At 37.1% G+C, this 14493-nt stretch overlaps 1 protein-coding gene across 1 annotated transcript; it reads right to left on the minus strand.

The window, feature by feature from the left end:
* Window positions 1–531: 531 nt before the first annotated feature.
* LOC121417030 (zinc finger protein 271-like) lies at window positions 532–10864 on the minus strand. Its single transcript, XM_041610582.1, has 3 exons — window positions 10782–10864; window positions 5439–5551; window positions 532–4095 (listed from the first exon to the last, which is right to left on the minus strand). The coding sequence occupies exons 2-3, from the start codon at window positions 5515–5517 to the stop codon at window positions 1070–1072; spliced, it is 3105 nt and encodes a 1034-aa protein (XP_041466516.1). The 5' UTR covers window positions 5518–5551; window positions 10782–10864; the 3' UTR covers window positions 532–1069.
* Window positions 10865–14493: the final 3629 nt, after the last annotated feature.

The raw sequence follows: 14493 nt of genomic DNA on the forward strand, positions 1-14493 counted from the left end.
CAGTCAGTTTTTATATTTGTACTCAGAGTGCTCCATGTCTGTTGGGTTTGGCACTCCTGTGTCTCACAAAGAGTTGTGACTGATCTGATCAACCTCAAATCCATCAATGTCATAATTTTTCCTACAGGAAATCTGCAGTGTCCTTTTGTAAAGAAAGAGTCACACACTAGTTGTCGAGAAAACAATGAATATACTGTACATGTATATCTAGGAGGAGCGATAGCTCAGTCGGTAGAGCGGGGATTTGTATTCCGGTGACCTGGGTTCGATTCCCACTTGGTGCACTAGTGCCCTTTGGTAAGGCATTAATCCTCATTACCAGGTCCTTCGGAGAGGACCTTAAGCTGTCAGTCCTCTGGTTACTTGCTTACGAGCATTCATGCTTTCTTAGCGATCGGGTAAAAAATCCCCACCAATCAATCAAAATCAATCATTCTAGAATCTTTTTTGAACATGCATTTTATATGTTGACATTACTGACTTTCCATAGTTGTGGATGATCGAATCAATAAGGACTCTTTGTAAGACGGGGCCTATTTTTGAAAATGAAACCCTTGGATAAAAAAAAAGAAAATAAATCATGAAAAAAAAAAATTAGTTATGAAAGTTTAAAAAGTCACTCTCAATTTAATCTCTCAGGTGACCCCCAAATTCGCCACATTGCTTCAAAGTGACAGGACTAGTTGAACAACTCTTCAGACATTTTCCACGCAAAACTTTTACATTTTTCCATTATCTTTCAAGGTAAAGCTTTTCTCCTTAGCTCAAGATGTTGAGCTCACACAAAGACATGCAACATCTTCAGAGATAACGTAGAAAATAATCATGTTCAATAGAAAGAAATTGAATGACACTAGTTTTCTGCAGTGGCTGTGCTTGTAGTAAACACTTGCAAGAAATTGTTTCGTTCTTAATTTAGGACATTCACAGGTACAGACTTCTAGCATTTCTGATTGATCATCAACATGTGGTTAAGATTAACCATTTGCCCCTGAACTGGAAATTTATATCGACAGATGTTCAAAGGGTTAGGGCAAGGGTTAGATGGCTAGAGTGCAGCATAGATCTATTATACAGCTGCATGAGTTAGAAGATGTCTTGCTAGATGACCACTCCGATAGAACCTTTTATCACATACCTCACATTGGTGCCTTTTTTCCCCAGAGTGAGATGCCATATGACGCGAAAGAGAGCTACCATGGTTGAAAGAACAGCCACAGACCTCACAAGAGAATGCCTTCTCACCCTTGTGGATGGCGACGTGGCAGATCAGCTGTCTTCGCTCTCGGAAGCTCTCATCGCATTGATCACACTTGTAGGGTTTCTCCCCCGTATGGCAACGGCGATGGCGGTTCAAACCCCCTCTCTGGCAGAATGACTTATCACATAAGTCACATTTGAAGGGTTGGTATCTTGAATGGGTCAGCATGTGCTTGGCAATCTGGGTGCTCTGGTAGAATGCCTTCTCACAGACGCCACATTTGTAAGGAAGAATCTCTGAATGACTCTGGCGATGAATCTTAAGGGATTTTTTATCGCTGAAAATCTTGTCACATTTCTTGCACTGATGAACGCTCTGAGAGTGGCCTACAAAAGCTTTTCTATGATTCGATCTTTTCTCGATACCTTTGCCAAGAGTGCCAGCATGTTTTTTCATATGACGTCCAAGACTTATGTTACGGGAGAATGATTCATCACACTGATAGAACTTGTCAGCTGCATCTTTTGATGCATTTTCTGAGTGGATTTGGTTTGCTTTTCTTGGCAAGATTTCTCGTGGTACGTCAGGATGGACTTTCATGTGCCTCGTCAAGCTACTGTTTGTGGTGAAAGATCGGTCACAAAGTGCGCACTGAAACCGTCCCCTCAAGTGTGACCTTAGATGAAGCTTTAGCTGATTTTCATTAGACAATGTCTTATCACACATCCCACACTGGTAAGGGTGATCCTTCAGGGATATACTTTGAGTTATTAAAGCAACATTATCCCCAGGCATTTCAGAGTTTCCATTGTTGTGGGTTTTTACATGCTTCAGGAAAATACTTTCTTCCAAGTAGGACTTATGACACAAATTACAACGGAATACTTTATTCACTTGATGCTTCTCTTTCATTCTCCCTTTCAGGTCTTTGCTGATATTCAAGAGGAATCCTTTTGCCTGAGGATGTTTCTTGAGATGTCGGGTAAGGCTACTGGTTGTTGTGAAGGACCTTTCACAGAATGGACACTGGGATTGCTGATCAGGCATGTGCGACCGCAGGTGAAAGGTCAACTGGCTTTCCTGTGCAAATGTCTTATCACAAACCCCACACTTGTGAGATTTGTTCACTGTATGAGAGGATTCCATATGCTGCCGGAGAATGGCACTTGTGGGAAACGTCTGTTCACACATACCACATCGGTGGACAGGCTCCTGCCTCTTGTGGTACTCAATGTGACCAGCGAGGAGTGCCTCACTTCTGAATGACTTGTCACAGATATCACAATGGTATATTTCAGCATCAATGTGAGCCCTATTATCATCTACGTGTACATTCTGTTTCCTATCCATCAGGTCACCTTTAGCACCGTGTGTCCTCATATGACGAACCAGACTTGCGTTCCTTGTAAACACTCTGTCGCACACCATACACCTATTGCGGCCACTTCGGTGTGACTTCAGGTGGAAGATCAGCTGGCTTTGTTGCGTGAATGTCTTCTCACATATACCACATTGGTGAAACTGTTCCACGTAGTGCTGGGAATCCCTATGCCTGTTCAAGGTTCTGATGTCTCTGAAGGTTTCATCACACTCCTCACAAGGATGCATTTCTACCTCTTCATCCGCAGCATGACTCAAAAGCTCATCACAAAACTCACTTTGATGAAGCAGTTCTGATGTATGAGACTTGACATGTCGAGAAAAGGACAACTCTGTGGTGAAGATCTTCTTGCACTTATCACAATGAAATACCTCATGGCCATCATTGCTAGCAAAGTGATTTAAAAGACTGTTTTCATCCTCAAAAGACAAATCACACATATCACAGCTTAGCACTTGACCTTCATCTTGGTTATCAATTAGAGCTGACTGGTTGCTTTCTTTTTGTCTATGAATGTTCAAGTGATAATTTAGACTTCTCTTGTCTTTGAAGCGTCTTCTGCAGATCCCACAGGGATAAGGCAATTCTCCTGTATGAGTCCGACTGTGGTAATTAAGAGCATTACGGGACCTAAACCTTTTGTCACAAAGATCACAAGTGTATGGCTGCTCTCCTGTATGTATGCGCATGTGTCTGGTAAGATCACTATTTTTCCTGAAAGCTTTCTCACAAACACTGCAGGAGTATGGCTGGTATCCGGTGTGGATGCGTGTATGTACGGTCAGGTTGCTTCGGTTGCTGAACAACTTCCCGCAGATGTCACAACTGAAAACCTTTTCTCCAGATCCAGTGTGGTACTTCTTATAATGTAACAAAGGACTCTTCAATCTTTTTTTCTTCTTCTTTTGTTTCTTTTTGAATGGTGTATAGTGATGGGCCGTGTCCGCAGTCACAGGGTGGGCACCTTTGTCATCTTGTTTTCGGTCCTCTTCAGGTTCTGCCACAAGAACAGGATCCTTGTTCATATCTTGCATTCCTTTTTCACTTAAAAGATCTTCAGTGGGTACCCATTCTTTTTCAACACATTTATCATTTGGGAACCTTTCAAATCCTACAGGGAAATATGGCTCATCGTGTGACAAATTTGATTCCCGTCCTACACCAACAATTCTGTCATGTGACCGATCAGGTAATCTAAGAAGCTTTTCGGGATGACGCCCTTTCAGATCAGTGTGAATGCTGTCTTGGTGACTTACAGAGGTACCAGTGTCAACGGCCTTGTCTTGGAGTTTCATAATCTCAGGATAGTGGTCTTGTGCTACAAGTTGAAGTGTTTCACCTTCAGGGTCATGTGACACATCATGTGATATATCAGGTGATATCACCTGACCAGATGGCACTGTGATGTCATCAGCCCAATCATCTCCATCTAAAGGATCACAGCTCATATTTGATTCATCCATCTCTTCTGATGAAGTCTTACCAGCAGGGTCAACATCTTCTTCCTCACCTCCTACAAGACAATTTTTAGAAGAAATAAATGAGTTAAACCCTACCAATTAAAAGAAAACAGGCGATATTTAAAATTGTTTAAGCAAGTTTTTTTTCCCCTAGATTGAGGCTAAAGTATTTGCAATAAAATATCCCAAGATCTCTTTAGATACTGGATGAGGCCCAATATTGTAGACAGGGTGGCACCATCAGAAGTAAAATACAATGAGGGAGGGGGGGGACTTTCACATATAGACTCAGTCCCCCCTCACTACCAACACTGATAATATACAAATAGCAAATAGGCATGAGTGCGATGGTGCGAGACTTCGCATGAGGTGAAAGAGAGATGCTCTTTTCAACAAGGCCTTAGCCGAGTTGAATAGAGAGTTTCTGTCTTTCACCAAATGCGAAATCTTGCACCATTGCACGAATAAGAATATTCACTATTTGTGTTGTACAATGCCTCAGAGTTTAGCGAAAATATGAAAAAACAAGAGTTCTTCCTTGTAGTATCTATGAAAAGGGAGCAAAAATATTGAAAGCAAAAAGCAAATCCCACAAACGCAAATGACCTCGGGCAGCATTGCGCATGTAGCCAGCAGGCTTATACGCGTATTGCCCCTTCATTTTACTGAGCGCAATGAATTAAACCGTATTGTGACGTCACCTCCTAAAGCCTTGCAATGGTACATTTTGGATGGTGCGTCGTGAATGCAACGGTATGATTGTTTGACATTCAGCCTGTCATTTGATCACGTACAACAAGCTGAGTAGGCGTTGTACAAGAAATTATAAGTAGCACCTCTGTCTTATATTCCCATGACTTCCCTCAAAGAAAAAAAAGGAGTTAGCAAACTCCTAGCAAAAGTGGGTGTTTCCAAAACCTTATGATGGCTGTAATAAAATGGGACCAATTTCGATTTATTCAAACTCACATGGAAGTTTATTAATGTAATGGGGGTATATACTCACCCCTAATCAAACATCCAAAAATGTGTCCAAATAGTGATCAAATAGTGATCTTATAGGAGAATTCCAGAATTATATGTATGGAACTATATTTTTTTCTTTATGTCACTTTGACTATAGTTGATTTCATTAAAACAGAGTTATGAAGACTGAAGGTCATCATTTTACATCATTAAAAGAAGAAAAGAATTGCAGATCCAAGTTGCCAAAATTGCTTCAAATAGTTGAATTTCTGGTACTGGCCAAATAATTATACCACTGACCATATTGACACTGACCATAGTTTTTGCTCTCCACAAAAAATACTAACTTTATAAGGTGTAATTTCATATTTTGTGGATGAAAAAAGGTGTTTTAATTTGAAGAATCACCAAAAGCTCACTGTTTATTTACCAATTAATTCCTCTATATTCTGGTTGAAAGGTAGTGAATCATCTGCAGTATGAATACAGCTCTTGTCAGATCCTTCCATTGTCAGAACTTGAAGTGGCCTGGTCGAATGCCATCTGTAAAAAAAGAAAAGAAATGGAAAATTACAAAGTCTTAAAGTATAGATAAATAACAAGTGGAATGCCTCTGGCAGTCTCGCCTGCATTACACGATTTGATAAAGCAGCAGTACAGACTTTGAAAACAGCTATTGAATAATTATTCACAAAAGAAAACATTCATATGATAATAAAATACTGTCCATTCACCCAAAAGGCCTTTGACCATGATCATGTGACCTAAGACATGTGCAAACAAATCACTCATACTTAATTATCCTTAAAGTCTACATGTATGTTTCATGAACAAGATTCATAAACATTCTAATTTATGATGCCAATTCAATAAATCCCCCTAACAAGGCCAAAGTTCATTGACCTTAAAATACCTTAAATCTTGGTCATGTGACCTGACACACACACACACAGGGCATTCATTGATATATGGTTGATCTTATTTCCAAGTTTCATGAACTAGATCTATAAACCTTTAACCCTATCTAGGCCGGGGTATTTTGGAAGCTTTATATGGCCGCTGGGGGGGGGGGGCCTCCCAGGCCCCCCCCCCTAAGATCTCGGCCGTCGACCGCGAGACCGCGCCGAAAATTGGCACGGGGGTTGCCTGGGACATAATCTACAAGATTGTATAGTAATTTATTTCATGCGAAACACTATTAAGTGATTATGCTAATTTATGCGTAATTAGTATGCGAAATCATACTTTTTCCTCTAACTCCCTAAATAAGGCTCCATATGTACTGATTTTTGGTATGTGGTGATATCAAATCATTTTCTTATGTATTAATTATTGTTTTTTGCAATTTCTTATGTATTTCTTTGTTTTTTGACCTTTTGTTTTTCATTATTTTTTCAATGAAATTTGTTGGGGACTCTTCTATGATCATGAAAAGCATAAAATAAATACATTTAGACCAGCAAAACTAAAAATAATCATACATTTATGAATTTTGGTTGAAAACACAATTTGCATTGACTTTGTACACGAAATCACGTTTTTGAGCAATTTTCGGTCTGACATGCACTTACATAATGTTGCGTAATTTTGGAACCACATACCCGAGTGACACGAAATTGGTCTCAAAAGTTGCGCAAGACTTGAAAGTAAAAAGTCAGTGAGCGGCGCGGTAAAAAAATTTCGCGCGGCGAAAATATCGCGGGATTCGTTGAGGGGGGGGGCCTCAGAGGCCCCCCCGGCCTAGATAGGGTTAAAGTTATGATGACAATTCAACAAATACCCAACAAATGACCAAAATTTGTTGACCCTATGACCTTTGACCTTGGTCATGTGACCTGAAACTTGGACAGGATCATCAGGGTTACTAGTACTTGATTGCTCTTATGTCCAAGTTTCATGAACTAGATCCATAAACTTTTAAAGGTATGATGACAACTCCACCATAATACACCCAACATTACCAAGGTTTGTCGACCTTGGGCCGGGACCTGAAACTTGCAGAGGATCTTCAGGAATACTGAATTGCTCTTATGTCCAAGTTTTATGAATTAGATCCAAAAAATTTCAAAGTCATGATGACAACTCCACAAATACCTCCAACGAGGCCAAAGTACACTGACCCTAAATGACCATAGTCACATGGCCTGAAACTCAGGCAGGATGTTTAGTAATATTACTTATGTCCAAGTTTCATGAACTAGGTCCATATATTTTCCAAGTTTTGACGACATTTCAAAAACTTAACCTTGGTTAAGATTTTGGTATTGATTCGATCCCCCAACATGGTCCAAATTCATTGACCCTAAATGACCTCTGACCATGATCATGTGATCTGAATCTCAGACGGGATATTCAATAATTGATTACCCTTATGGAGGCCTCTACAAATTTTTTTTTCATCACTTACCCTGTCGGGCAATTAGTGATAAAAAAAAATTGCTAGCCCAATAGAAAAAACTGGCCGATTTTGTTTTCAAAAATGATTTTGCTCTTAATTATTCTTTTCTATCCTGGCTGAACTTGATTTACTGGCGCTGGCCTTGGCAATTCTTTTTCTTGACTCTTGTTCAAGTTGTTCTGGTCGCCGATCGCAATAAAAAAGTCATTTATTTGGTGTGAAAATGAAGCCACGATCGTGGAATATCTTTCCAAACTCTTGGAATTTTTCTGGTATTCTCTTCTGAGACATCCAACATAATATAAATATTCATGCTCTTTGAGGCTGCGACCCTCACATGCGATGTTTTGAAATTCGCCGTGGATAATACGTGTGAGGAATTAGATACTGGCACAAATTATCAACTTTGAGGATGACCGGAGGATGGACACGGAGTGAAATAAGGGAGAAGAGTAAGAAATTGAGCTTTTATTTATTGTTGATGTCTTTTCTTCTTTTTTTTACAATAAATGTGCATTTTTTCCCACCTTTGCCACTCGGGGGTATCTGAACGAGTTCACTGTCTTGATGTTCGGGGGTGGTATTCTGAGATCCATTTTATCTCAGATAAAATAAAACATTTTATCTCTGTTAAATCAGTGAGATAAAGTACCCTTAAAATCTCTCCGAATTGGTATTCTGAGAACAATCTTATCTTCATTTGAGCTGTAAGACACAAGCATTTCTTAAATCAATATCCAATTAGAAACGCACTTTTATAGCTCTCTTATATCAACCAATGGAAATCCATTCCGCTAGGAGGTGTGGCGAAGGAGTGAAATTGGTCAATTTATTAACTTCAAATACGCTTGCGCGTCTTTACAGAGATTTCTTTTTAACAAAAATGGCAATACTCTCATTTTTCTTTGAAGTCTATATCGCATCTTTTCAAGCATCATTTCAAAGAATATTAGTCAAGAAAAGTCTTCTAAAATGCTTCCTGATTGCACAGGAATAACTTTAAGGTGTTGTTCTCAATGAATATATAATTTTTCTTAATTTTACATTTGGGATTAATTCATCTAGAAATATTGACAAACATGACAAAATCAATGTCGCGGAGATAAAATAGCGTCTACCCTCTTTTAAGTTTATTTTATTTTTTCTTCAAAGTAACTTGGGTGCAAGCACATTATCCATGTTGCAATGGCCAGATACACGACCTATGTCTACGCAGTCATTGCTCTGTTGCATATCATCATCAGTTACGCAAGATAAAATTTCAAATTTTATCTGAGAGTGAGATTGAGACTTTTATTTTGTAACCAATTTCATTTTAAGAGATAAAATAAAATATTTTAAAGATAAAATGACCTCAGAATACTGCGTAGGTGGAGCATAGTGTAGCGGTAGTGAAGTTGAGCCTGTACGATGCGGAACGTAAAGTGCAGAATCTCGCAGTTAAGACACAAATTGCTCTTATCAGATATTTCAAAAGGACTCATAGATTTCAAATTGGCTGCCAGGATGGCAACCATTACAACAGGGTGTACCGGTAGTCAAGACTAAAGAGAACTAAACTTTAAATAGCAAATTATTTTCGTGACCATAATACTTTCCCGAGCAAAGTGTATATTTTATTCATATTTTTGGGGGTAATTGTTTACATTATGATGTAATCGATAATGTTTTCACCTAATTAATCTATGTGTGCACCTTTATTGTCACTTTCATGTATGTGGCCCTTGAATGTCAGTATTTACACTACTATAAATGTTTTTGGATATAAAAATAATGTTGATATTGATCTGATCGATTTGACATAAATTTTCACCTGCGGAATTTTAAATCAAGTTCTACGAGTACATGTGGTCGCATGTCATAAGGTGGTCCAATTTTGCAAACAGGGTAAAAATTGTCAAAAATTTTATTTTTTGATACCTTATAGCTACTACCATTCTCTAAATAATGAAAAAGTTTTAAGTCTTGACTACCTTTATTTCTCCTTAAAATGACTAATTAACAGCTAATTATTACAGACATCAATGTAAATGTGAATTTTGAAATGTGTTTTTCTCAAATTGGACCTGCTGCACATAAAATGGTGTCAAAAGTTAAGGCAACATTGGATCACCCTAGTAAATTGCAGTTATAATCTTGAAACATCAATAATTAAATCTGTACAAAAAATCGAATAATTATCTATTATTGTATGCATATTAATTATACTAATTAATTAACAGTATTTAATTTCACATTTTTGCCCCCAAAATACCTGTCACTGTATTTATATGCTTGGCAAAACAATAACATCATGGGTAGAAATGTTTGTTGCAATGATACACAACATTTGTGCTAAAAATTGAGATTACAAATTAGATAATTAACCAAATCTCTCCGGTTTACTAATTGATTAGGTTGCAGATCAGAGCTGACATACACATGTATTCAATTGCTGCATATTTTCAAAATTGTCAAATTTTTATGAAATTTAGTTGTTCCCTGCTTTAAAACACCCAGAAATATGAGGATAACAGTCATATTACATATTATAGTAAGTTGTTAATTAGGTTTAATTAATATTTTATCATTTACCGCATCCACCGGCTCCACCACCCCTGTTACTTCAAACTTAATGTGCTATAGTTTTTGTTCCTGATATTGTATTGATCTAATTCATAGTAATATATTTAGCCTATACTTCTAGCTTCAAAATGAGATATTACTCAATAAATTTGGTCAAGATGCTGTGATGTAGCAACAATTTATCCATGGCACAGTGTGGAAAATTGTTCATACGCCACCCTTTTGCATACCCAACTTATGAAATGCGACCATGTATCGGATAGAGCGCCCCTGGCCCTGCTCACGTTTGAGAGACATAGGGAATACAATTTTTTGTACTCCTGAGATGCACTCGAAATGCACCTCGAGCGGGCTTGTCAGGATAACGTACTAATACAGGGCAGGAGAGGTGGTCGGACTCTTGCACAATTTCCTGAGATTTTGAGAACTTTTCTTTCCTTCCTTTCTTTTTACTTTTTCGAACTGACATAGATTGAACAAAGAAAATATTATATTTTGAAAAAAAAGGAAAGCAAATATATAAGGCAACAATAGTCAAAACTGACTAGTTGGCCTATTCAAAATAACAACAACATCATCACTAAGCTGAGGTAAAAACAGATCAAACCAAATATCAATAACACACAGAGTCATTGTGACATGATTGGTAACGAATGGGACCACACAGTGGCAAAAAGGCTTCGTGAGCTGAGCCGAGATTGAATTGCACAATACACTGCATGGTGTCCATAATTATAATAATCATACATGAAGGCTTAAACTACAGGTATAAAAGTAGCTTATACTATAACAAGGAACACTTTCACTCACAAATTCAGACTATTTTAAGGTTTTTGGCTCAGCAACCTCCAAACGTCTAGTACCAGCAATAGTCTTGGTGCAAGTCGCCACATTAAGCTATGTTGGGATATTATTCCGGATGCATCATGGATATAGTCTGCAAATTCCTTTATTCCTTTCACTCTCGCAATCTTCTCATTATTCTTTCACTCCCAATGAATATTCCTCTCTTATTTTCTGTCTTACCAGGAAGATACGTTTATTTTAATAAAAGCAGAAAAATGATTAATATAATGATTTTTGTGAAGGTCCATGAAAATCCATGAAAGATAAACAAATGAATTTTTGATATACATGCATGAGAGTCGCTTCCCCTTTCTAATGCAATTTTGATTTAAATTGCATTATTTTTAATGGAATGTGATGAATAATATATTTTTTTTATTGATGGGCTGGTTCTGGGGGGATGATTTATCTGATAACATGCCAACTGAAGAGCTTTTGCCCGAGGAGGGCCGGGGGGCAGTCAAATATATTGCTGTACACTCGCATGACCAAAAAACATGTTATTTGTCGTTTTTTTCAGTTTTGGACGCGTTTCGTGACTCGTTAAGGGTATAAAAAACACAAATTTTCAAGAAAAAGGTGGTTTTAAAAAAACTGGTATAAATGGTCAATCGTGGGGTAAAATGTATTAAGGGTATTTTTTCCCCAAAGCTTTTTTAAGACTAGCCAAACGTGTTTAGGGTATGTTCCCTGAGTTCATAGTTTGGCGACAACTTAATTGTTTAGGGGCCAAAATGTGTAAATAAAGCGCACAAAAAACTTGTTTAAGGGGTTATTTTGCACAGAGAAAAACTTGTTTAGGGGGTGTTTGGAAAAAATTGAAAATTACTTGGTCAGGCGTGTGTACAGCAATTTATTTGACTGCCCCCCCCCCGAGAGCTTTTGGGAAAATAGCATTTACCTTATGGTCTATGGAGGGACCGTTAGCTTGTGATGCAACAAAAAAAAAATAATCACTTTTGTTATTCTTTGACAGAATCTCATCCAATATTCAATGGCATTTTGCTTTGTTTTTATACTGTTTATACTATTATTCTTTGCCCCGACTCCCCTACCTTTTCAATACTCTCATCACGACCTCTCTCCTCTCCCCCCCCCCTCTTTCACGGACTAGCTGTACGTACTCTCACACATTATTTCTTCACAAATACATTTGGCTCATTTACCAGCCATAACCAACTCTAATCGATAAAATGGTGGTAGAATTGAACAACATTTCACCTCTGAAAATTTCAAGCATTTTTTTCTTTAAAAATAAAAAAAAAGTATTGGAGAAATTTGGTTCTTGTATTTATATTGTCGTGTAACTAATGAGCTTTAGTCTATTAATGAGACTATAAAGTAGGTATAATATACAAATGTACAAAACAAAATAAAAAGTTTAACATTCAATATTTAATGATATCAATAATTATACAATATTTCAATTGTTGAACATTTGGCAAAGTCAACCTTTTCATTGACAATAACAGCAATTCTACACATTCAGGTAGAAATGAAACTTGATTTCACATACAGTAATGAGAAAAAAGTAAAACAAAGAAAGAGTTGATGTCATTATTTCATCTTCATTATTCGCTCTCTGACTAGGATGTGCAAAAAAATATATATATTTGTAACTTTTTGTAAAATTGAGCATAACTTTAAAATATCATAAATTTCTCCAATGCAATTACATTTTGAGCATCATGCTTGCTTAAATAAGATTTTTGTCGGGTATGACTTGACCTCAGTTTCAACCCCAACCTGGCAATGAAATAATTTGTGATTTCTTAGATCACAATTGCACTGACTTTTCCAATGATTTGATTTTGCTGATTGATTTAAATTTGAGCAGATTGATTGATTTAAATGTTAATTCATAAGCATAAGAAACACAACACAGATTGATTTAAATTTGAGATGCAAAAGTTTGTAGTCATTAGGGACCCCGGTTTTCTGTTTTCTAGAATTCAAATTACATGTCATTTTGTGTTCCCTTCCAATTATTTTTTAGTGACATAACCTAAAATTTTTAAATACTGTATGCTAAGCATCCTAAAATGTTTTGATAGGCAGATAATTTTGCAATTATTTTCATGATAATATTAATACAACTTTTTTTGGGGGGGAGCCTGATAAATTTTACTTTCTGTGAAATTCTATGATTTCTGTGATTCAGTTTCTGTTTTCGGGAAGATTGGGGACCAAACTTTATACGAGTAGAATACTGCCAAAAGGACATGGAAATATATCTGTAGGTGACCTAGTTACCACCTCCAAACAAACAATAAGTTGACCAAAATTAATTTTGAAATTTTCAATGAACTTGAAAGAAAAACACATCTTACACTTTATATAACTTGTCAACATTAATCAAGAATAACCTCCAAAGAACTTGCAATGCAGAACAAATTCAGCAAGAACTTTGAAATATAGCCCTGGAGAAAACAAGGTTTGAAGCTTGAAGGTTCACTCAAGCTTCCAGCAGCTTCGTTCGTAAACATCAGCATACTTAAACACTTTGAGATAATAAAAAAAAACTTGGTGTCACTTATAACAAGCATCTGAATAGAAAGTTTGAACACACCAATTCTGTTAAAACAGGGAAAAGTTAAAATATAAAAGGATAACGATTCATGCGTAAAGTCACAGGGACAAACAAACCAGAAACATGAAAACATGAAAGAAATACATGGATATTCCATGTGTTGGCATCAAATAATATTGCATCTGTAATGAGTGAACTGTTTATGTTGAAAAAGTAAAATGTACATGTACATAGAGCTGGCAAGAAATATTCTACAAATGTATGATACTATGAAGGCCTCAATCCAAGGGGTATTACATCAATCTTGGTATGCTCTACCATTTTTTGTACTAAGAAGGAAAAGAATACTGGCTTACAATTGTGAGGCACAATCGTAGTTCAACAACACTTCATTTTTTTTTTAAATAAGGGTCTGACATTATTCATTATCTGATGTTATGGTGTCACGCGCATAAAACATTCCCCATAGACTTGTGTGTTAAATTGGCACTTTTGAAAAATTCATAAAAAATAAATGTGAAATTAGAGGGTGGAAAGTGTACTACCATTGGATAGGATATACATCTGGCATTCCATATCTGACCAGGAAAGGGTACCATAGCCAGCTCATTTTAAAAATAAATCGCCATTTATGAAGATAACTATGAATGGATCAAATTCATCGACTGAAACAGTAAAATAGCCCTAATTAGTCCGCCAGTCAAAAAATAGTTCCAAGTCACTTTTTTATCTTCCCAATTTGGGTGAAGGAAGTTCAGTAGTTACCATTTCTAGAATCAGTGTTAGATTTTGAATCATATTCATACATTTTTTGTCAATCAGCAACATCAAATTGAGAAAAATTTGAATGGGTTGGGTCGAACGAATATCTTGAGCCCTCCTGATGTAATTAGGCTCGTGGCACCTTATCTTCCGAGGACCTGGCTGGCAACCTATCTGGGAGATACAGGGGCATGATTCATAAAGAGTTACTACTATGATAACTTGGCCATTGTGGAAACTGCCGTGGTTAAAGGGGGTTTATTTCCAATCGTCTAATGCCAACTCATTTGGTCTACTATCAGTTCGTCTACTATCCACTTGGTCTACTTTCCATTTCATCCACTCACCATTTTGTCTAATAACCAGTTGGTCCAACAGACATTG

Source organism: Lytechinus variegatus, chromosome 6 (assembly GCF_018143015.1).
Source record: "Lytechinus variegatus isolate NC3 chromosome 6, Lvar_3.0, whole genome shotgun sequence".
In the NCBI taxonomy this organism is placed as follows: Eukaryota; Metazoa; Echinodermata; class Echinoidea; order Temnopleuroida; family Toxopneustidae; genus Lytechinus; species Lytechinus variegatus.